General features: G+C 52.7%; 1 protein-coding gene across 1 annotated transcript in view; it reads right to left on the bottom strand.

Annotated features, from left to right (window-relative positions):
- The window catches only part of Panx1 (pannexin 1), a 38582-nt gene extending 13382 nt beyond the window's left edge, over positions 1-25200 (bottom strand). The window contains exons 1-2 of the mRNA XM_051198853.1: positions 24769-25200; positions 4667-4806 (exon numbers count right to left, since the gene is read on the bottom strand). Of these exons, the coding sequence (XP_051054810.1) occupies positions 4667-4806; positions 24769-24949 (321 nt within the window). The 5' untranslated portion in view covers positions 24950-25200. The remainder of the gene's footprint in view (positions 1-4666; positions 4807-24768) is intronic.
- Positions 25201-25513: the final 313 nt, after the last annotated feature.

Genomic DNA, 25513 nt, shown 5'->3' with positions numbered 1-25513 from the left:
CCAGCCCATGGCGCCTAGGTCAGTGTTTACCACAGCAACAGGAAGAAACCGAAAGAGCTCCCATCCCCTCTAACACCCACCCTATAGGTCCAGTCTCCCAGCGTACACACAAATCCTAACAGATGCCAACGCTCTGTGAACCACACCTTATCTACTCATGGCCCAGGGGCCAGGGAGCCACCGGCTACTCAGATTTCCTGCATCCTCAGCCTCCATGCCCAGTCAGCTCCTCAGACACCTGGAATGCCCCCTTCCCGAATCACCAGGGATGCTGCCTGTCGCTCCAGGGCAGCTTCAGCAGGGCCTGGGACTTCACTGTCCGGTTGAGTTTGCTGACCCCTGGCATAGGCTCTCTAGTTCCTTCCTTGACCTGAGGAGTCACCCTGTGATTGGCTGCATGACAGCGAGTCGACAGCGAGTCCTGTTTGCGGTTTACACTTTCCCTTCTCTCCCTTTATGTCCCGACAGAACCTTCCCTGAGCCTGGCTAATGGTCGCCACGACTCACAAGTCTCCCTACCCAGCCTGTCTTCCTTCCCAACCTAAACTCTCCTTTTGTGCCTGGCTGGTGCCTCTCCCTGCCGCCCTCATCCTAACCGGGCGGCACAGGCTTTCCCAGCCTCTCCTCTCGCCACTGCTGAGGACCAACGCTCAGAACCAAGCCCTCTGCTCAGGAACAGCGGCTCCCTCTCCTCCCGCGGCTGCTCGGCAATCACAGCCCAAACCCTCCTCTCTCGGACCTCACCTCCACGGTAGTCAGCCAGGGCCACCTGTTCCACATCAGGGCACACATCTCCTAGGGAATGCCTCACACTCCCTAGGTTCTCAACCTTCGTAACGCTGTGACCCTTAGTACAGTTCTACATGTGTTCATTGCTACTGTGATTTACTACTGTTGGGAATTGCGATGTAAATATCTAATGTGCAGGGTGTCCTGGGGTGGCGGCCCCTGGCTGGGAACCTAGGCAGTGTCTGTGCTTGCTGGTTCAGCATCTCTGCCTGCCTCTTCTCCAGCCTCTGATTGCAGCTCCTTCTCAGCATTCTCACACAGGCAGCCTTCCCCACCCAGCCGGTTACCTCCGCCCACGTGCGTGTGTGTATGTGTGTGCGTGCGCGTGCGCGTGTGCCCATGTGTGTGCGTGAGTCTGTGTGTATGTGCGCGTGTGTGTGCGTGCACGTGTGTGAGTGTGTGTGTACGTGCATGTGCCCATGTGTGTGCGTGCGTGCGTGCACGCGTGAGTGTGTGTGCGTCTGTGTGTGTATGTGCGCGTGTGTGCGCGTGTGTGCATCACCATCATCCCTTCCACATACCCTCACTCTTCACTCAGGACCACCTGGCTGCCAGGAGCACCACCGATTAAGGATGCAGAAGGATTGGCTCCACCCCTGCAGCAGCAGGATTTAAAGAGCTCACCGCTTGGTCTGCAAGCCCGTCCCTTGGTTTCTGGGGAGACCACACTTCCCCTTTTCTGTCTCACTTTCTAATTATTCTCTTGCCCGTTCGTTTTGCCACCAGTGAACTCGGAGAATCCGACACGCCATCTGTGGCCCCTGGCTGCCGAGCATGCACCCTAGCATAAGGAGGGCCCTCGATGATCAACATCAGCTAAAAGGATGTCACTCCATGTCACCGTCTGCAGCTTCTAAAGCTCCATTTGACCCTTCTGGTTCCCTGTGACATCCTCCGTATATGTCCACTCTGAGTCCATCGCTAAGAAACACCAATGGGTCTGTCTGGTCAGGCCCTCCTGTAGGCCTGCCTCTGTTTGTGACTTTTCTCGGGGTTCCTCTGCATTGTGGGGCGTCCGCTGAATGCCACACACCCGGCATGGAAAGGACAGGTCACATCTGAGGCGCTGGACAATGTCCCCTTCCTCCAGAGAGGGCTCAGCCTCACTTCAGCAGCAGGTAACCTAGAAACACCGTCAATGCCCAAGCCAACTCACTCCCCTGGCATTGATGTGATTCCGACCAGGACTCTAACCCGGGGAGGAGGAGTCCCTTTTCCCAAGGGAAGGCCCAACCACGCCTGAGTGATAGCCAGGCAAGTCTCAGTCTCAACCTGTCCCCAGCCCTGTTAGCCTGGTGAGCACTCTCTCAGATGCTCAGAACCAGTGTCCAGGCGAGCACTGTCTCTCAGCACCAGAAGACAGCCCCGGGGTGGGGGGGTCTCACGGCACAGGGAGCCACCCATACTGCTTCCTTGACTGAAATATGAGGAGCTGGGACTCTCTCCAGGCTTCCTTAGCATTTCTTGTGGAAAAAGCAATCTGCTTACATTATGCCACCCCAGCTACAATCTGAGGTTCAGCCAATGCCACCCCAGAGACTGAACAACATGGCATTCCACGGTGACACTGTACCGTGGACTTAAACTATATCGGCATGGACTGAGACTTACAAAGGTTCTGATCCCCTGTGGTGTGCTCACTTATGTGCTGAAGGCCCTCGTAATGTGACCTGTAAATCACTCAAAGCTGACAAGGACCCGCCCAGCACTCGGGTTGCAATCAAAGGGAAAAGCCCAACCCAGCCGCCTCCACGCCAAATGCTCAGTGAACAGGTGCCGGGCAGACAGGGTCAGAGGCAGCTGACTCAGCATGCAGGGAGAGGGATCTTCCAGAGAACAGGGCAGCCTGGGCATCCAGAGGAGTCACAGCAGCAGAGGGCCTGTGGTCAGCTCTGGCACCGCAGAAGACACCGCGTGTTCCCCACAGTACATGTGAGCACCAGAAGATACAAATGTTCTACTTGTTTCTTATGATGGGCAAAAAAAACAGCAGGAGAAGGAAAGGCCAATAGAACCTGCTTTTGTGTGTACAGGGGAAGACTCAAGTGTCCATCATCACAGAAAGGACCTGGGCATCACACTGTCACTCAGAGAGAAACCACGAGGCATCACACCATCGCTCACAGAAGGCTGAAGGCGTCAGTCACACCATCGCTCACAGAAGGCTGAAGCTGTCAGTCACACCATCGCTCACAGAAGGCTGAAGCTGTCAGTCACACCATCGCTCACAGAAGACTGAAGGTGTCATCACACCACCGCTCACAGAAGGCTGAAGCTGTTACACCATCGCTCACAGAAGGCTGAAGCTGTCACACCATCGCTCACAGAAGGCTGAAGCTGTCACACCATCGCTCACAGAAGGCTGAAGCTGTCAGTCACACCATCGCTCACAGAAGGCTGAAGGTGTCAGTCACACCATCGCTCACAGAAGGCTGAAGCTGTCACACCATCGCTCACAGAAGGCTGAAGGCGTCAGTCACACCATCGCTCACAGAAGGCTGAAGGCGTCAGTCACACCATCGCTCACAGAAGGCTGAAGCTGTCAGTCACACCATCGCTCACAGAAGGCTGAAGGCGTCAGTCACACCATCGCTCACAGAAGACTGAAGGTGTCAGTCACACCATCGCTCACAGAAGACTGAAGGCGTCAGTCACACCACCGCTCACAGAAGGCTGAAGCTGTCAGTCACACCATCGCTCACAGAAGGCTGAAGCTGTCAGTCACACCATCGCTCACAGAAGGCTGAAGGCGTCAGTCACACCATCGCTCACAGAAGGCTGAAGCTGTCACACCATCGCTCACAGAAGGCTGAAGCTGTCACACCATCGCTCACAGAAGACTGAAGGTGTCATCACACCATCGCTCACAGAAGGCTGAAGGCTTCAGTCACACCATCGCTCACAGAAGGCTGAAGCTGTCACACCATCACTCACAGAAGACTGAAGGCGTCAGTCACACCACCGCTCACAGGGAAGGCTGAAGGCGTCAGTCACACCACCGCTCACAGGGAAGACTGAAGGCGTCAGTCACACCATCGCTCACAGAAGGCTGAAGCTGTCACACCATCGCTCACAGAAGGCTGAAGCTGTCACACCATCGCTCACAGAAGGCTGAAGCTGTCACACCACCGCTCACAGGGAAGACTGAAGGCGTCAGTCACACCACCGCTCACAGGGAAGACTGAAGGCGTCAGTCACACCACCGCTCACAGGGAAGACTGAAGGCTTCAGTCACACCACCGCTCACAGGGAAGACTGAAGGCGTCACACCACCGCTCACAGGGAAGACTGAAGGCGTGCTCTTCTGCACACACTTGCAAGCTCCCTACCTCCACCATAGTGCCCTGCAGGCCCCTCTGCTCTCCAATCGCAACAGCATGGTTAAGAACGCCTCTTGGGTAGTTTCTCCCCTTCCCACTAGAAACCCGTCAAGAGCTGTGTACCAGGATTTGTGGCCAGGTTTCTGGGTGTCCAGCAACACAGTGACCAGGAGCAACTCAATATATCTTATTCTTTACTTTTCCAAGTGACCCCATGTGTCACAAACAAGGCTCCAGACAATGTTCAAACCCCAGCTCTGCTTATTCAGATGTCCAAAAGGTACGGAGGGCCCAGCATGGGTGACACATTCTGCAGGGGAATTAAGGATGCAAAGGGAACAACTATGTACCAGATGCCTGTCACTAAAAAGCTAAAATTTAAAGAGCACCAATTTCTCATCTGCTCCAGAGACATCTGATACAGTCCCTGCCGAAGTTCCTGCAGTGTGGCTGACCACTCACCCCTGCACGGCTGGTGCGGGAGGGGACGAGACGCCTTTCCTGGCCTCCAGTCCCCTATCTATAAAGCAGGCGTGGCTGCATCTCCAACTCCTTACCTTGTGCAGCCACAGTGGGAGGTTTCCGGACTCACTCTGCAGGGAGCTCTTCTGCTGCACGGCAGCCCAGCAGTATGAATCCACAAAGGCAGCCTGTCGCCAGGAGAAAGAACTTGGGGAGAAGCAGCTTATCTGTGTACCTGGGGAGCCAAGCAGAAAGATCCGAATGGATGAAGCCCTGGGCACGCACCCCCTTCCCCGTCCCCACTGACTGGGGGATCTTAAGTGTTGCCCAAGTCAAAGTTTCCTGCACTGAGTCTCAGCATCACAGGTCAACATATGGGCATCAAGAACCTTTGGCGGTAAAAGGTTTCTGAATATGCAATGACCAAAATCTCAAACACGGATGGGTAACAAATGCAAGGTTTGCTGGAAGTGTTTGCCCATGTAGTGCTGCGCGGCTCCACAGCAGCCTGGGTTCTGAACACACAGTGAACACTCGGCACCACGCAGCAGCCCGCTCACAGCCAAGACTGCTGTATGTTATCATGGTACTACCTCATTTCTTGTCGAATTGACACAAGCTGGAGTCGTGTAGGACGAGGAAAGCTGGTTGAGGAATTACTTCTAACAGAGTGGCCTGTTGGCACGTCTGTGGGGCGTTTTCTTAATGATGTAGGAAGAAGACACAGACCAGGGTGGGAGGTGCCAACCCCGGGCAGGTGGGCCTGCGTCCTAGGCAAAAGGAAGCTGAACAAGCCAGCAGGAGGCAGCCAATAAGAAGCTTTCCTCCAAGCAGCTCCTGCTTCCAGGTCACAGACATTGCACATGGTGTAAGGATCGAACCAGCACGCACCTGGCTCGAATTAAGGCAGCAAGCATCTCTGTTCCATTAGTGCTGCAGTCTTTAGTAAGTGGTAAAATCATACATGCACAAGAACGGTGTTAAATAAACGTATAGCTCATGAGTACATACTTGGTTTATACACCTAGTTGACATACCCCCCCACACCTGGGTTCTGTAATGGCCAGGGAGTTCAAGAAGCTTAGTCTAGACTGTGGAGCACCAGGGCAGAGGTGGGGATGACGGTGAGGAAGGAAGGAAGATATACCCCAGCGCATGTTAAAACTGAGCACCGTGGCCGTACAGCCCACTGGCCCTGGCCCTGACAGCAGCTTGCACTCAGGTGGGAGAAAATTCTAGAAAGCAGTGAAGCCATCATAAAAAGGGAACAGAAAAAAAAATAAAGTCAGCGTAGACAAAAACGGCAAGTTTAGGAGGTCTAAGGAGAAGGGGCATCCGGCGCGTGAGCAGGCTACAGGGTAAGCATGCCAGTGCACACACGTGCACATGCGTACATGGGCATGTGGAGATCAGAGGCCAACCTTGACTACCCCTCCTCAGGCACCATCCACCCTCACTGGAAACAGAGGCTCACAGGTCAGGCTAGGCCAGCTGGCCAGCAAGGCCCAGAATCTGCCACTGGCCTCTGCTTCCCCAGCTCTGGGATTTCAAGCATGCACCACGCCTGGCTTTCTATGTGGATGAGGGCCAGAGTCAGATTCTCATCCTATGCAGCAAGCGCATCCTCCAGCGCCTTTCTCCCCAGGCCCTAAGAGAAAGGACTTTTTGTCCGAGAAAGACAAGTCTGAAGGGGCACTGTTCACAGATGGCTAGTGTGTAAAGCAGTGGTTTTCCATCTCTGCTAAAGAAGAAAAAAATGGCATAAAACAAATTGTTGCCTAAATGGTTTAGATTCGGAAGCCTCCCATCAGGACATGGGGCTGAGGGGTGAGGACTAAGGACCTGGGTGCTGCAAACGTGTTCCTCTGGGACGGGGCTGTGGGGTGTGGCTCTCTCCACAGCAGACTGAGAAATGCCTTGCTCTGCTGAGCTGGTGTGCTGGACCTGGACAGAAGTCACTCAGCTCAGGCGGCCAGCAGCTGTGTCCCTTGTCCCCATCGAGTATTCACTGGGTTAGGGATGTGCCACAAGCATGAGACACACCCTGCTTCCCCTGGCCTCTCTCTCTTCTCTCTAGCCCCCCCAACTGAGAGGCAGGCTCTCCCTCATCCCAGCAAAGGTGAGGCAGGCTGAGTGCCTGGGATCCGCAGTGGTATTTAACCCTCACCCTGCCACTTAGAGGGTGACTCATGGCTGGCGAATCACTTAACCTTCAAAGCCAGGATCTCCACTGGGAGGGCATTAGCATCAACACTGCCCACCCTCGTTGGGAAGAGGCACACAGGCAGCAGAGTTACCGGTAAGGATAGTGCTCCTGCTCATTGCTTGCTCCGTGAGTGCCAGGAAGAAGGGGCTGACATTTCCTGCTCTGCTTTAAAGACTAAAGCACACTCACCACTGAGTGGGCCTCCCTACGCCCTCATAGCCCTCCAAGGGTCACCCTCCGCTCCGCCGGGGACCGGATGATCCATACACTCACATTAAGAAAAGGACGCGAAGTCTGCAGTGTCACAGGGTGGATGTGGGAGGTGGTGATGGGGTACATGGTAAGGGCCAGGCCCTGCGCACCCTCTCCTTCACCCAGACTTCACAGCAAGGCTTGGGAGAGATCACCCTGATGTCACCAGCCACTGTGAAGTGTCTATGGCAGGGACAGTTCTTCACATCAAGTGAGGGCGTCAAGTATGAGTTGGAATGGGCGAGACCTTATCCCGTTAAACTCTGGATCTTGCATTTTATAAAACAGAGCCAGGGTACACGGGTCTTCTCACACTGCCCGTGCGACCCTGCTCATGCCTCCAGCATCGTTACCTACCATGCAGGTGAGTGTTAGTAATCAGGCATCTGCACTGGCCTGCCCTTGGGGTCCTGACAGGGTGCGTCCTCAGCCGCCTCCACTAAGAGCATCCCCTGTGCACATTCCCCTTCCCTTTTGAAAGGGCCCCGTCCACCTTCCATCTCTCTTCCTCCCTGCTTCCCTGCCTAACCACCCCCTTCTCTTCTGCTATTCCTGTCCCTTTCCCCCAAACCCTTTCCCCCAATTAAAACAAACAAAAGCAAAAGCAAAAAAAAAAAAACAAAAACAAAAACAAAAACAAAAACAACCGTCTATGTGAGCTCTGTTGCGTGGCGTCTTTTGTGCACTGTTTTTTAAATTATAACAGTGAGGAGTCCCCAGGTTCGCTGGTAAGCCTCCTGCTTGGCAACATCTGTCCAAATGCTCACGAAAAATGGACAGTGCTGTTAAGGAGTCCATGGAAATCTGACATCCTCAGAGAATTCATCTCCAACATCTATGAGCATTCTCCCTGAGGTCCTCCGGGAGCATCCCTCATCTAGATAGACAGCAGGCACCTGGCACTCGGCGGCACCACCCACTCCTTCGATTGCCACCCACTCTAAGCCTTAGTCACACCGGGAGAAACAGCCCATCTTCCTTTCCCTGGAGGGAATGAGAGCTCAGAGTGGTCCAGCCATCCCCTATCCCTCTCTGCAAGCCTCTGAACTCTGGTACTCAGTGAGCCCCTCCAGAGGAGTCCCCAGTAGCGCCTGTTAGAATAGGCTGGCCCCTCAGGCTGGGAGAGGAGAGTTTTCTGGCAAGGGTTGAGAACATTCCAGGAAATGAATGAATACAGCCCCCAGTATTTGGTGTTTTCTGCCCAGGACCCAGAAACTAAGGCAGAAAGCCCAAGGGCCAAGCTGGGGTGACGGGGACTGAGAGAGAAAAGCTGGATTAAAGGGAGGCCCCAGCTGTGCAGCCTACTCTTCCCCTGGGGACCTTCTGACTTGCAGGCATTGTCAGCCACTGCTGGGCCCTGCGACTTGACAAAAGGGCCCAGCCAGACTGCAGGTTCTACCCCACTGCGCCAGCTGAGAACACTGGGGTCTCTAGGCCCGGCACTGTCCACCACTGTGCACTGTCCACCAGTCTGCACAAACGTGTGTGTTCTGATCGGAACAGAAAACGTTCCCTGCAGGCTGGCAGGCTCGGGTACTGAACACTTAGCCCGCAGCTGGTGGTGGTACTCCTTTGAGAAGTTCTGGAAGCTTAATGCGCGGGGTCTTGTGGAGAGGTGGAGAGGGGTGTGCCTTTGGAGGATGTAACAGGTTCTCTGCCCCTTCTAGTCCCATTCTGCTTCCTCCCCGCATGCTCCCACAGACAGAGGGCCCAGCCAAGCATCCGCAGACTGCACCTCGGAGACAAGGAGCCCAACCCATTCTGAGAGAACTGGGCTACTCGTTTGAGAAAGAATGACGACGGCAGGCCAGGAGTTTCAGCTGTATGCCAAGAAGAACATAAATACTCCTCTGGTGGGCTGAAATGCAGACAGCTGTGGGCTTCACACCCGACGGTAAGATCCTGAAGAGAAAATGTGCTTACTGGGACGTCTGAAGGAAGTCTCATCCACCAAGCAGAGAGCCTGAGCCACTGAGGTCTCCCATCACCGCCCCCCCCCCCCCATTAGCACAGCCTGGACTCACATCTACTCCTGCAGCATCACTAGCTTACACAAAAACAGAAAGCAAAGGCCCAAGAAGCAGGCCCAGCAGGGGACAGAGGGAACCAGCCAAGGTTTCTCAGGACAGCAGCACCACTAGGCATTGTCTCCACCCCCCAGCTTCGGGGTGGGGTGGGGGTGGGGCTCTGGTCTGCTCCTTCCCCCCCCCCCCCCTTTCTTTACCTCACACACAGTACTGACATAGAACAAGCAGGAAAGCAAGATGGGAAGCAGGGAACGCACTCCCAGTCCGACCTGCCCCACAAGGAGGTGAGTTCCTGTGTTGCAAACTGGAAGCTGCAGGGAAGCGTAGGAAGCAGGCATACCCACCCATACACCCACACACATTTCATACAAGGGATCCAAGCAAACCGTAAAACAGCCTTCAAAGTTCTAAACTTGAAAGCCCTGGCTACCTTTTAAGGGCACCAGAAAAAAAAAAAAAAACCTGAAAACCATTCTTGTAAACTCCTAATTTCGTGAGAACCATAAAGGGAACCATGAAGACAGTGCAGACAGCCGAGGGATCGGCTCTTACAGTAACACATCTCAGGAGGCCAAGGCAGGCCCGAATCTGTTGCCAGCGACTGCAGATGGGTGCCCAGTGACTCCTCTCCTGGCACTCAGGGCTCCCAGCCACCAAGAAGCTCAGCAAAATGCCAAGAATCTCACGGTAACTTTTCCTTCTAAGCAGGGGCCTGTTCCTCTCTGGCCAACTTCTATCCAAGCCCAGCTTCAGACACAAGGCATTCTAGAAGTATATTCTGAGAAACCCAATTTGCCCACGACTGCCTTCCCCTTCTCTGCAGGAACTGACTTCCAAACATCCATATTGTTTCATACTGGTGAGAATATAAGCACTGTCTGCAGCCCAGACTTTCACAGCCATCAGGCCAAGTTAACTCACAGGGATGCCTCTGCGCGGTGGGGGCTGGGCTGCAGTGCCCACTCTGTCAACGCTGGCTCTCTGCTAAGAAGGGCGAAGGCGTGACTTACAGGACCCCCTAACACATCCCAGACACTTGATTGATGGGAGATGTCATTCTGTAAATATGTTTCTCATACTGGCTATGAATAAAGCACTGTTGGCCAATAGGAAAGCAAGATAGGCGGGACCAGGAGACAAGGAGGAGAGAGGAAGGAGTAAGGAGGAGTCAGCATGGAGAGTCTGGAGAGAACAGACCGCCAGCCCCCCCCCCCAAGATAAGACCACGTGGAAATACATAGAAATGGGTTAATAATTAACAGAGCTAGCTGACAAGAAACAAGTAACTGGCCAACAGCATAATATCAAATACAGAGTCTCTGTGTGTTATTTGGGGCTGGCGTGGCGGCGGACAAGACCGGCGGTGGAAGGAAACACCTTACTCCTTACACTTGACCACCCACCGAACAATGTTAAATACTCCGAAGCTTAGGAGAAGATGCTGCTCCACAAAGTGCACGAGGCTCAGCCAGGGCAGCTGAGAAAAGCAACAGCCTGTGCCTACCATTGGCGGGAACGGCCCGCAGCCAGAGAGAGAGACACCAGGTTGTCAAGTGTCATCAGGGAATATGGTCCACAACACAGCCTGACACACAGAAAATGGTTTGGAAATTTCCATCACAGGCATGAAGGGCTTTAAGGTGGAAAGGGTGTGTCTCTGCGCTGACCTCATCCTTTCTTAATTAACACTTCATTTTGAATGTTTTTTGGAACTACAGAAAAGTTACAGGAACATAACAATGGCACCCCACTCCGTGCTTAGATTTAAGCGCCATACCTCTCAGACCTCATGTCCTCTACCTGCTTCTATACGGCACATGCATTTGTGGCTGCAGCCGACAATCTCTTTCTGTCAGTACTGTGTGTCTTCTAAGAACATGGGGGTTAAATTAGCACAGCAATAGGAACTTGATGTATTAAGTTACCTGTACAAACTGAGTTTCCTTTACCAAAACAGCAAACACTTATATCCTTGTTAGCTTTAACTACCAGTCTGGCACAGCCTAGGGTCACTTAAATCTCAACTGAGGGATTGCCTAGACCATGTTAGCATGTCTGGGGGTGGGGTTCTCATTAAATGATGGAGGGTGCGGTCCTCTGTGGAGTACCATTCCCTGGGCTTGTGGCCTGGGCTGTATAAGGAAGCCAGCTATGAGTGGATCTGGGAGCAAAGCCTGTTCCTCCGAGGCATCTTCCTTCAGGATGTGACTCGAGTTCCTGCCCGAACTTTCTCCCAGGGACAGCTATGACCTGTGAGCTGAAATAAACCCATCCCTCCCCTAACTGGCTTTTAGCCAATGTTTTTTCACAACAACAGATCAAAACTAAGACGGCTTGGAAACAGAGGCATTTCAGAGCATGCACATGGGATTTACCAGCTCCAAACACTGGAATTCAGAAACATTCCAAAGTCTAAACTCTTTGAGCCTGATGTTGATGCTCAGAAAGCTTCAGATTGCAGAGCATTGTGCACTGCAGATTTTCAAATTAATGATGGTCAGCCCACTTCCAGGTTTCCAAGCTTCAGATTGCAGAGCATTGTGCACTGCAGATTTTCAAATTAAGGATGGTCAGCCCACTTCCAGGTTTCCCAAGTTACTGTTTACAGCAGCGACTTGCTTTTGATATAATCAGGACTCGATTCTGCCCCGCATGCTGCATTTGGCTGTCATGGCCACCGGATCCCGGGATGGTCCACAGCCTGTTTGTCATCCACACTCATAACATGTGCCAAGCACAGACTCTCCACCCGATGCCACACCCACCCTGATTTGTGCCTGTCTGTTTTTCCAAGTTTGGGGTGGAACGGTGGGAGGGGCCAAGCCTTTCCCTTAGCATCCGCCCCAGTTTGAGAGGCACGGAATGGCAGCATCCCATTGACTGGTGATGTCCTCTATGCTGCCATACTGGGTGCTACTGCAGAAGCCAGTTCTCGCCTGTGAAATGCTGAGGGATCTGAAGGGAACCATGGAGACGGTGAACACTGCATTGTAAAACCGTGTTCATTCCTCTTCAGCTTGCTGCCGCCATTGCTCTGACTCAGAAGAACAGACTATTCACACTGGGGGGTGGGAGGGGGCTTCACATACAAACCACTGTGACTCCCGTAACACACTGGGATCACACACACACACACACACACACCACACCACACCACACCCCGGTCCAACGGTGATGACTTGAGTCTGAAATGGTCCCACAAATTCACTTTGAATGCTTACTCTCCTACTGGTGAGGCTATCTGGAATGGTGGCAGAATCTTTATGGGGTGGGTGGGTGGATGGGTGGGCCCGCAGTCAGGCGTTTGGAGGTTACAGCCGAGACTTCCGGCCCACTGTTTCCCTGTCTTCTACAGTGTAAGCCGTCACAACCACAGGCTCACACCACAATAGACTAAACCACTCCGCCACATTTCCTCTGCTCCGAGGGACTGAGATCCTTCTGAAGCCGGGAGCCAAAACAAGTATCTCAGCTTTTCAGGTATTTCTGTAGTTTGGTCACAACGTAAGAGGAGCCATCCACACTGTTGCCAATAAAGGGAACCCGAGAATCCGTGCCAATATGTCCATCTTACAGAGGCGGCTCGGGTAATTTAAATGGGCCAACTGATACTTAGGTTACAGTTCAAGCCTGAGTGTGTATACATACTCTTTCCCAACTATGTATGAGTGGAGAGGAGAAAACAAAACAAGACAGAGAGCCCTGGGGCTGGGTCAAGCCTGGATAATCAGACCCATGGAATGCAAGGTTAGCCAACACTCAAGGCGGCTAGAGTCAAGTCCCCAGAAAGCCGAGCCTGAGCTGAGATCCAAGATCGTAAAAAGGTGTCATTTAAGCTACAAAGTTAGGCCGGGGCAGTGGCTGAGTGGGTTACCGGTGCTCCCTGAGCAAGCTTGAAGACCCGCATCAATTCCCAGCGCCCACATAAAAAGCAGGGCATGGCCACATGTGGGCCTGTAACCCCAGGACCACTGGGCAGAAGAGACCAGCGCCTGTCTGGCTCCCGGGAATAAGGAAGAGAGTCATAGGGCCGCTCCATCTCAAGGGAAGAAGGGCGTGACGGAGTCATTGCACGACCCACTCCTGTGCATACACGGACCTTCCCCAAGCACAGGCAGCAGAGACTGTGTGGCTGGAGCCTACCTGGTAGGACAGACACTGGCCTGCACAAACAGATTCATTACAAATGTCACACCAGACACGAGGCATGCGAAGCTCAGAAAGCAAACCCTTGCAGCAACCCAGGCTGACCAAGCTTCCCATAGGGGAAATGTGTGGGCCCTGGGGCATCCTTTTTTACAGGGCAGTGGGAGACGCTGGCACCGACCCATAGGGGGCGCTAGAAGGGGACACTGTAAAAGGGAGATGGGGAGAGTTAGCTTGAGAATAATGATGAATAAACAGACGGCGACATGGCAGAGAAAACTTCAATAATGCCTTTACGAGCAGGTTGTCATGATGGCAGTCGGGAATGCAAACCTCATGTACAGGGAGCAGTCTGGAAGTCTGCTAATGTGGCCGAGGGGATGTTAGCACACAGGGAGAGCAGGCAAGTCTTCCGCGAAGAGAGATTCATCAGAGATTTTCATCACTGATGATGCTTTGTATAAACAAAACAAACAAAACCCGCCACATTTTATAGCACTGGGTTTCTTTCCATCAAGTTACATAACCTAACTCTTATAAAGCCTCACAGATTGTCTAGAGGCACGAAAGGAGAAGCCCATCACAGGGCTACTCACATAGGGAGCTCGGCCAGTAAGGGCTTACCTTACAAGTACAAGGACCAGCCTTTGACCCCCAAAACCCATAGAGAAAAATCCAGAGATGGTAGGCTGTGCTTGTACCTACACCCCCACCCCCACGCTAAGGGGGCAGACAGGAGGATCCCGGGGGCTCCTGACCAGCTTAGCCTCTGTGTCAAGTTCTAGACCAGTGTGAGACACCACACACACACACACACACACACACACACACACACACACACACACTGCAGCTAACGTTTTTATTTCCGTTAAGCAGCATGGGACAAGAGGCAGGCTTCTTGAGTCGAATGCTGTGTTATTTTCTTCAGTGAACACATGATTAATTTCTCATCTACTTACTGGATTTATCTTCTAAAATTCTGCAGCAAACCCACCACCACGAAGGTGGATTTTGAAATGCCCCAGCTGGAGCAAGAGTGAGCTTAACTACTCCCCTCTCCATCATTTCCGTCAAAGCTGCTGTCTAAAAGCTAGCTTTTATAATTCCTGATACAAAGAAACCCTTCTGTGGGGGGAAGGCCTTGAACATCTCCACTCTGTACCGAAACAAAGATTATGACCGTGACAAGATGAAAAGAAACTACGACGACTGTCACCATTATGTGTAGTGTCACGAGACTGCTGCAAACCCAAGGGCATTCTACACAGACCACATGGGACGCACAGGACAGACTGAGACAGTCAAATAGCAAATGCTAATTTCAAGGAGCCCTGATATAGAAAAGGGGGCCGCAAGTTTTTCATCCAAAGGAGGTGTCACCCTTCACAAGATCTTGTGCCAACATTGCAAAGCCAGAGCCTGGGGTTCATGCCTTCGTGAGACACCAGAGTGCAGCTAGGTCTTAGCTCACAGCGTGGGTGGTTCAAGGCCAAAAGTGAGAACGGTAATGAGAGAGAGAGAAATAACCCATAGCTAAGCACCCCAGAGCCGGCACAACCACAGGTCCCTCTGGGAAGGCCGGGAAGTGCCTCTCGTCACTAATAATGCAGTGTCCTCACCGAGTGAGACTGATCTCAGGACAGGCACCTTCTGCTGACATCTCAGCCACCCAGCCGGTTCTCGGTGTTGGGAATAGATACCTTAAGTGGGTTCCTTTGGTTCTTAACGGGGGGCTGACCTTCTGCTCCCTTGGCCGCTCCAACGTGTGTACTGGGAGCAAAGTTTTTGGGGGAGGAATGAAGCCTTAGTAGGAAAAGAATGTTGGGCGCAACAGTCCTTGGGCTCTCTTCCCTCCAAGGCCACTGGAGGGAGGAAGGCAGGCACTCGACAGAGTCCTTATTTGCCAATCTCACTTCAGCAGAGCCAGGGAGAGCCTGAGTGGCAACTTGAAGGGTGGGCTGTGGCATCTCACAGGTACCCACCATGGTGTGTATTTCCCTCGCCTCCCTTCGGTGTGGCAGGCAGGCTCCGGCGACTACCAAGCCAGTGCCGGGCTTCTGCTGCTGGTTCTAGCTCTAGCACTGAACAGGGCTGCCCAGTGGTTTGCAAGTGAGTGGGCTGCGGTAAGAACTCGGCCTCCCAGCCAAAGAACAGCTTAGGAGAAACTGCTCTGGTTTCCCACAGGGGAACCACCAGCCAGCCCTGCGAGCTCTCGGGAAGCCCAGGTTAGACCAGGTGTGAAGTAGAGTTAACACTTAAAGGAAAACTTTCCGAGACATTCACTTTCTAACTTCCTACTAAAGTTCATGCAGTAGTTTTGCAAACAGCTGACAAAAATGTTCACTGAGCAGTGGCGGCAACACCTTCCATCCCAGCACTTGGGAGACAGAGATGGGGGATCTCTGTGTTACAGGTCAGACAGCCAGAGCTCCACAGAGAAACTGTGTCTCAAAAACAAAACAAAGCAAAAGGTTTAGGCAGGTAGAGAGTCCTACACATGTAATCTTAGCACTTGAGAGGCAGAGGCAGGCGCAGAGAGAACTTAAGACTGGCCTAGGCTACATGAAACCGTGTCTTAAGAAAGCCAGAAAGAGATGGAGGGCAGCAGGGACAGACAGACAGGGGTGGGAGACGGCTGGTTTCTGAAGAATGGGAAAGAACTTCAAAAGCGGAGGCCGGAAAGGAATGGGTTCAGCCAGAAGGGAAGGGACAAGGGCCCGACACTTCCAAGGGTGACAGCCACACCTCAGTGTAACGGTGTAATAGGGAACTACTAACGTGGACATGCCACTTCAACTGTAAGAACAAGGTAAGCATGGGCAGCACTGGGCCAGTGAGATTGAAGCCAGGAAGCCAAGCATCCTGAACTGCAGCCTCCCTCAAACGCACACAAGTGTGAACAAGGGACATGTGTGTGCGTGTGCAGTGCACACACACACGCACGCACACACACTCACACACGCACACATGCGCACACACTCACAATGCACAACACACTCACATGCGCGCACACACATGCACACACTCTCACACACACTCACTCACACATGCACACGTGAGCACACACACAACTCGCAATGCACACTCACACGTGCATGCGCACACGCACACACGCACACACACACACTTTTAAAAATGTAAACTTTTAAGTCTAAAAGGCACAAAACCCGACAGCCACTAACCCTGACAGGGAACATGCAATTGTGATGGCTCCAGAGTTCCTGCCATTGAGCAGGAGCCCTGGCGTGCACCTGCGGTAATATCAGCGTGAAGGGTCCCCGACCCCCCCCCCCAAGACTGTGACGTGCGCACCAGAAGGATGAACAACAGCAGGTAGGAGCATCTGGTCTTCTGCCAGGGATTTAGACAAGCAGAAACCAGAGTCCTAAAAAAACCCTGGGTGTAAAGCGTGCCTGAGCCGGGAGGAGACTCTGGGGGCCACTGCTCCAGAGAAATGCTTGCACAGAGCTGCCGTGAGCTGAGGACACAGCAGCTACATAAAGGGAGAAACAGTAACCCTAAAAAAGGCCTATCATGCTTAAAAAGAATTAGGTGGGCTGGGGTATAACACACACATACACACACACACACACACACAAAGACCCAGAGACTGATACTGGGTTCAAGCTTCAAGCTGAAGATCTGGGCACTAGCTCTCACTCTACCTCAGACTGAAAGGCAATCCTGGCTCCACCAACCCTCAGACTGTAATCCCAGATTGCTCTGCTCTCCTCAACGTGGCTGAAGAAGCCTGAGATTTCAGTGTCTTTCTACCCTCAACATGGTTGGAAAATGAATACCTGATACTGAAACCTTGCTCCTGTCTTACCTAACTCTCATGAGTCCTGGGATTAAAGGCGTGTGATCCCAGGTGCTGAGATCATCTGTGTGTGAGCTGTTTCTCTTTAGGACTGGGTCAATCTTGTGTAGATCTGGGTAGTCTTGGACTCACAGAGATCCATCTACCTCTTAATCCTGAGTCCTGGGATTAAAGTGTGTAGCACCATCTCCTAGCTTCTGGCTACTGGGATTAAAGGTGTGTGCCTGGCTTCTGTGGCTTGTGGCTGACTCTGCTTTCTGAATCCCCAGGCAAGCTTTAATAAATCATAAATAATCTATCACCACACACGGGAGGTGGCCCAGAGGGTCAAGGCACCCACTGCACAACCCTGAGTAGGACCAGGCAAAAAAATGGAGGTGGAGTCGGGAAGACTTCCTGGTTTCCAGGCCCGGCTAGCCAGGCCTAGAGCAGGAAGAGCAATAGCCTGCCCGAGCAGGTGCAAGAGACCCAAATATGCCTGCCTGCACACGCATGCACACACACACACACAGTCTCTCTCTCTCATACACACACTCTCTCACACACTCTCTCACACACACTCTCACACACACACTCTCACACACACACATACACACATTCTCTCTCTCTCACACACACACTCACACACACATTCTCCCTCTCTCACACACACACTCTCTCTCACACACTCACACACACACATACACACATTCTCTCTCACACACACACACTCACACACATACACACATTCTCTCTCTCACACACACACACTCTTTCTCACACACACGCACACACTCACACACACACATTCTCTCACACACACACACACTCTCCCTCTCTCTCACACACACACACTCACACACACACTCTCTCACACACACACACTCTCTCACAAACACACACATTCTCTCTCTCTGTCACACACACATTCTCCCTCTCTCTCACACACACATATTCTCTCTCACACACACACTCTCTCACACACACATTCTCTCTCTCACGCACAGAAGCATGAGTATGAAAACATCTCCAAGGCACACTAAAGATAAGTGAACACTCTGCAACACAGTACCCATGCATACCGTTTAACTCTTTAATACGTTTATGAAGCATTTGTGTGTGTGTATGTGCGTGTGGGTGCCACTGTCTGCATGTGGAGACCACAGGACAACTTGAAGGATTCCTTCTTTCCTTCCACCATGAAAGTCAAGTGGACTGAACTCAGTCTTTACCCTCTGGGCTGTCTTCCTGACCCTGTTTAAATTTTATAATAATGCTACCAGAATGATGTCTTCCCAACAAAAGAGGTGTAACATGTACTACTCCATAGAGTAGTTACCTCTGCCAAGAGAATGGGATTCGGGCATGCACTTACACAAAAAGGTGTGGGTTTAGTTACTCCCTTTAAGTCTGGGTCTTTAACAAATACACCTCAGAACTTACATACCACAGCCTTTAGAAAAGCCCAGCTAATTGATACTGTGTAGCTATCACCGAAACTCTTCCTCTGGAAGGAAATCATGCAGGCAAGAGAGACTCGCAATAAAGTTACAAGACCCTACCCTGAGAGCTACAAGCAGTGGACATCTGTCCTGGGCGCTTCAAACAGTGAACATCTGTCCTGGGCGCTTCAAGCAGTGGACATCTGTCCTGGGCGCTTCAAGCAGTGGACATCTGTCCTGGGCGCTTCAAGCAGTGGACATCTGTCCTGGGCGCTTCAAGCAGTGGACATCTGTCCTGGGCGCTTCAAGCAGTGGACATCTGGCCTGGGCGCTTCAAGCAGTGGACATCTGGCCTGGGCGCTTCAAGCAGTGGGCATCTGCAAGCTGAGATGGCATCCCAGCTACTGTTCTGGGAGCAAGGTAACGTTTATAAACTGGGGGCTTGCTGGCAGTTTTAGGGGGTTAGCCCATGATCATTGTGGCAGGGAGCAGGCAGGCGTGGTAGCTGGGAGTTTTACATCCTGACCCACAGGCACAGGCAGAGGGAGAAGCTGGGCCTGATGAGGGGTTTGAACCCTGAAAGCCCACCACCAGGGACACTCCTCTTCCAACAAGGACACACCTTCTAATCCTTCCCAAACAGGACCAGCAAAGGGACAGGGCGCTATCACACCACTACAGGCCAGGAATTAAGCCTTTGTCGCACACAGGGTTCAGCCCTGTATCCGGAGGAATCAAATCTGTTCACAGATCCCCAGGACGCGTCTAGACCCGCCACAACAGCACAGCCCGGCAGCAGTGTGACCTGCCTGCTGGTGCTGACAGACGGGACACTTGTGAGGCAGTCACTGCACTGAAGATTGCCTGCCACCAGCTGCAACACAAGCCACACGCTAACGGCATACCGTTCCCAGCAGGGTCTCCGTCTGCTAACGTGGACACGGTGTCTCACGGTGTTTTCTTGAAAGAACTGTTTTAGTCAGGGCTCTCTCTTGGGGAACAGATCCCCTAGGGGTGCACATATACGTCAGAACTTAACATTGTAGCAGCCGAATCACATCTGAGATGCTGAGAACATGGTGCTTGGTCCATGAGGCCGGGAGCCTCAACAGTCACAATAGTCTCAGAAGCTCGTGTCACTGGAGAGGATGGAGCCTCAGCTGAGAAAATGCCTTCATAAAACCAGGTTGTGGGTAAGCCTGGAGGGCATTTTTTAAATTAATGATTGCTGTAGGAAAGCAGCCCTTTGTAGGTACGGGCATCCCTGGGCTGGTGGTCCTGAGTTCTGTGAGGAGCAAGCCGGTAAGCAGCTCCCTCCATGGCCTCTGCGTCAGCTCCTGCCTCCAGATTCCCGCTCTGTCTGAGTTCCTGTCCCGACTTCCTTCAGTGGTGAACAGTGATGACGACGTACAAGCCACATAAACCCTTTCCTCCCCAGGTTGCTCTGGTCACAGCAGTAGTGACCCTGACCACCACACTAGACCACTGATGTGCACAGAACCCACCAGACAGTGGGGAGGTATCAATAATGATCTTCATGTCTTACTGAAAGAACAAAACAGACCAGGTGGAAAGTGTGAAATAAAATCACACATGTGAAGATGGTTAGGAAGAAAAAAATGGATGGTCACCTGCTACAAGGGTTAGAACATTCTAGTAATAGTGCAGCTGAAAAAATAAAATGGGCTTCTTATAAAGAGAGATCTGTACATTCACTTATTGATCTGTGTGTCTGTGTGTGTATGTGTGTGTCTGTGCTTGTATGTGTGTGTGTCTGTGTGTGTATGTGTCTGTATATGTGTGTCTGTGTGTATGTATATATGTGTGTGTCTATGTGTGTGTGTGTCTGTGTGTGTGTGTGTGTCTGTGTGTGCTGTGCCCGCGCTTCTGTATTAATATGAGGTCAGAGTCTGATAGCTGAATTTGCAGGAGTCAAGCCTAGACAGGCCCCAAGGCGTGTTTTCTTATACTTGGCTGAAACACAAACTTAGGAACGCAAAGTCATTCTGAGAGATGAGTTCATCTTTTTGGAAACTGATGTTGTTCTCGTCTTTCTCCCAGTGAGAGGAAAGAGAGGGGAACCTTCTGTAGAGATTACTGCGAGCAAACTGTCAGAGCTGACATTGGGAAGAATTTTCGTGTCTGTACAGGGGACAGCTCAGCTGACGTATGGTTGGACTATACCACGCTACAGGGCTCATCCTGTCACTAAGTCGCCAGCGAGAGGAGAAACGATTCCGTGGATAAAGGCACTTGCTCTCCAAGCCTCAAGCCTGAGCCCCAGGGACCGCATGAACGAAGGCGAGAAACCCCTTTTGCAAGCTGTTCTCTTACCGACACTCACACACACACGGTGTGGCACGCATGTGCCTTCACATACACACAGACACGTTAAATACATGTAAGCAAACTAAACAACAACAATAATAGTAATAAACCTCAGCGATGTGACACTTGTGTTATGACATGAAAAGGACTCCAAACACGCGTTGCCCGGCATAGCTGGGTCTGTGTAACAAGTGTGATGTACACATGTGGGTGAAGACGGAAGGGGACCGTGGATTGACTACTCTAGAAGCACAGACAAAGCCAAGCACCTGAACCGCCACACCCTCTTCCCGGCCCTTCGCTTCTGAGTGTGGGCTGCGGCTGTGCTGCTATTGGGAAGCTGAGATTGAGCCCATGCCCACACAAGCAGCACCAGCCATGTCTAGCCACTGAAGGAAGGGGATTATTTGGGCTAACAGCTGGATTCCTCCTGGTAGGAGAGCATGGCAGCAGCCATGTCCACAGCAGTGGCAGCTACTTGATGATATCTCAGTGCGCTGAAAATCAGGAGACAGGGTGGAGCCTTCTTTGACAATATCCTGCACACACTGTACAGAAGATTGAAAGCTCGTGAGAGATGGGCGGGGAGGGAGCTGGCAGAGCACGTGCGCCAGCCCTCCCTTCTCCACCCCCAGGTCACAACCCATTCCGACTGTCTCCTGCAGGGTGCAAGTATTAGAAGGAGTTGCCCAACTGAGTTCAAGTTCTTAGATTCCGGCCAACAATCCGTACTTCCTGGATTAAAATCTGCAAACCGTGAGCCAGGGCTTGGAAGTTGAGAGCATCTCCGAGCAGCTCCTTCCAGGGGGACTGTGTCTGTAGTTGTCCCCACTGCCGGGTCAGTTAGGACCAGTGAGCAGTCCAAGCCCCAGGTGTCTGCAAAGGCTACCAAAGCCACCTCCATCATGGCACATTCTACAGTCTTCAAGAATGGATCAACCAAAGCCACCTCCATCATGGCACATTCTACAGCCTTCAGGAATGGATCAACCAAAGCCACCTCCATCATGGCACATTCTACAGCCTTCAGGAATGGATCAACCAAAGCCACCTCCATCATGGCACATTCTACAGCCTTCAGGAATGGATCAACCAAAGCCACCTCCATCATGGCACATTCTACAGCCTTCAGGAATGGATCAACCAAAGCCACCTCCATCATGGCACATTCTACAGCCTTCAGGATTAATCAAAGCTACCTCCATCATGGCACATTCTACAGCCTTCAGGAATGGATCAACCAAAGCCACCTCCATCATGGCACATTCTACAGCCTTCAGGAATGGATCAACCAAAGCCACCTCCATCATGGCACATTCTACAGCCTTCAGGAATGGATCAACCAAAGCCACCTCCATCATGGCACATTCTACAGCCTTCAGGATTAATCAAAGCTACCTCCATCATGGCACATTCTACAGCCTTCAGGAATGGATCAACCAAAGCCACCTCCATCATGGCTCATTCTACAGCCTTCAGGAATGGATCAATCAAAGCCACCTCCATCATGGCACATTCTACAGCCTTCAGGAATGGATCAACCAAAGCCACCTCCATCATGGCTCATTCTACAGCCTTCAGGAATGGATCAATCAAAGCCACCTCCATCATGGCACATTCTACAGCCTTCAGGATTAATCAAAGCTACTTCCATCATGGCACATTCTACAGCCTTCAGGAATGGATCAATAAAAGACTAAGTACCTGACAGGTGAGACAGCCACACGGGCAGGCTATGTGACGGAAGTATTCCAGGCAACAGAGAGGGTGGGAGGAGTAAGGGCTAGAGGAGGGTCACTCAGACATGCTCGAGCATCCTGGGGCTGCTCTCCCTGACAGTGTAGTGGGAAAACTGCTTCATGTAAACGGTTCCACCATCTTTAGCTGTCTTATTTAAGTTTTCTATTGCTGTGATAAACACTATAACCAAAACCGACTTGGGGATAAAAGGGATTATTTCAGCTTATATCTCTGATTCCACCGTCAGGGCAGCAAACAGATGCAGGAACCTGGAGGCAGGAGCTGAAGCAGAAGCCATGCAAACTGCTGCTCCCTGGCTCGCTCCCATGGCTTTCTCCCAGGACCACGCACCCAGTGGCAGCACTGTCCGGTGACCTGGGCCCTCCCACAGATCATCAATCTGGCTGGGGCATCTTCTCAATTGAGGTTCCCTCTTCCCAATGACTCTAGCTTGTGTCAAGTTTTCATAAAAGTAGCCAGCACACTGGGATTACCACAGTTATTACAACTTCCATTGGCATTCCTGTGGGGGGGGGCTAAGCCTTTGACAACACACAGTTAAACTATATGAAATCAATCATTGATCGTGAACAGTAATCCACACACCTGCCTTGCCATTGAAACTCGAGCCCTTCAGAAAACGAGGGTGTCGGCCTGAGTGTTCGCCTAAGAGCCAGGCAGCCTGGTGCTCAAGATTTCCTGCTGTCTTCTCCGGAAATCACCTGGTAGCAGACTAATATACAGCCCGATGGTAAACTCCCACAAGTATAGAGAGGACCTGCCTCAGAATCCTTTCCTATACCCCACAGTGCACAGCAGAGCCCTGCCAGCTGGACCCACCTCCATACCCCCCCAGGTGCCTCTCACACAGTTCATTCATCTGGACCTGAGTAACAGACCCTACAGCTACAGGTGCTCAGGAGTCCTTCCAGTATGTGTGGGAGGGGGCGGTGCCTCTCTGTTGGCCTCTGCCCACATAGGTGTCTTAGACTTGCTTCTTCAGCACAGGGACATTTACTCCACAGGCTTTGATGCCTGACACTTGGTTCCGCCCACAGCTAGAAGGCAGCTAGAAGGCTATCATCAGCCCCAAGCAACTCTGTGGTTTCCCTTCAGCAGAATCATCCCTGCCCAAGAACCAGGAAAACAGAAAGCTGGCTTCCCACCATTGCTTTGGTAACTTTCTGCCACGGGTGTCAAAGAAGGTCACACCCTTTCCTGAGCAAGCCTGATCTCTACTCTCCTCGCATCTGCTCGCTGAGGTTTGCTGACAGCTTGGGTAAGGCCAAGCTTCTCTCCACACCTGTTAAGAGCTAGGAATCCAGGTGCTTCCTAGTGCTCTCTCATCTCTCAGAAAGGTGCCTCCTCTCCCTTCCTCCACTCATCCCCCATCCATGCCCAGACCCACCCTCTCCTCTCCTCCATTCAGAACCTGTGTGCCGCACCATTACCTATTGAGTGCTGCTGTTGACCAGCCTGTCAAGGGCCTCTCTATCCCAGGTGACGAGTATGTGCCTCTCTGTAGTAACCTGACTCAGGCCCACATACCCTTAGCTCCTAGAGTCCCCAGCAAGCCCCTGCTCTAGGCTGGCACAGCCCCCTGGGCTTCCCGTCTGAGCTCATGTAACAGTCATGTGAAATTGATCTGGGCTAATTCACACTCCGCCCACCCTGGCGACTCTGCAAGGCACTGCCCTGCCTGTGAGTGCTGTCCCCAAACACTAGACTAGATCTCGTGTGACTATATTAACATGAAATGAGGATTTATACGAAGGGGTTAGGCCGTTTCTTCACCTTTCATTCATAACAAGGCCTAGGGGGAGGCCCTCTTCACCCTCCTAGGGCAGTTACTCCCCATCGCGCACACAGTGAAACAGCACAGTGCGCACAGAACGCTTGTCTTTACATCCTCCCTGCAGCTGCTCGGGTGTGAGATTTTAGGTGACTGCACAATTACCGGGGAGAGGAGTAGGAAGAGCCGTTCTTGGCACACCTAGCAGCAACAGGCTGCACGTGAACTCCGAGCCACAATCATGGGGCGCAGGAGACAAAGGAACTGGAGTAAGGATGCTACTAGGAGGGTCAACAGAGGTATCCAGACTGCACATGAGCAGAACAAGCCTTCAGACTCAAAATCCGGTAGGGCCGGAGCGGAGTGCGGAAACGCCGGCTGTGGGCAATGAGATCTCTTCGCAGACCCTGCCAACCCCAGCCAATGCCAACCTAGCCCAGGCTGCCCCTGAGCCCCCGGCCTCACCGATGGAGATCTCTTGAGCGAAGGCCAGCGAGATGAGCAGCAGAGGCAAACCCACGGCAATGCACGTGACCATCTTGTCCACCGCCAGCTCCAGGCGCAGCCCCTTGAATTTGGGCTCGGTGGGCTCCTTTAGCAAGAAGTCCGAGAACACGTACTCCGTGGCCAGGTGAGCGATGGCCATGGTCGCGGCGCGCCGGGTGCCGCGGGGACTGGCAGCCGAGGGCAGACGCGGGTGCAGCGGGCAGCCGGGCCCTCCGGGTCACCGGCCGGGCGCGCGGCTTCCGCTTTCCCTTCCCGGGCTCCCGGGAGGGCCCAGCATCGCACCGCCTTGGCAGTCACTGCTGCACCGCCCCGTAGGGACTGCACAGGAGCCGCAGCTGCTCGGGATGCCCCAGGCTGCGCAGGGCGCACGAGCTCCGGAGCTGCGGCTGCCGCGCTCGCACGCTGCGCCCAGCCCTCGCGGGTCCCCGTTGCGCGCGACACCAGGACTTCGGCGTCTGTGCGCGCGCAGGGGCAACAACGATCCGGGAACAAAGCACTTGGCCCCCAGCGGCCACAGAAGCCCGGGCTGCACTGCACGCTCGGCTCAAAGTACCGAGCTCTTCCGGAACCTACGCGGGAAAACTCGGTTCCAGGAGAGAGCAGTTTCCGGAAGCGCGCTTACGCGGGCGGGGTGGGCGCGGCCGCACCCCGACCCTGGAGTCCGGACTAACGAAGGATCGCCCTCAGGGAATCCCGCCCCTCC

Source organism: Phodopus roborovskii, unplaced genomic scaffold (assembly GCF_943737965.1).
Source record: "Phodopus roborovskii unplaced genomic scaffold, PHOROB, whole genome shotgun sequence".
Classification (NCBI taxonomy): Eukaryota; Metazoa; Chordata; class Mammalia; order Rodentia; family Cricetidae; genus Phodopus; species Phodopus roborovskii.
The sequence above is the reverse complement of the archived record's forward strand: the minus strand, read 5'-3'. Positions and strand labels throughout refer to the sequence as shown.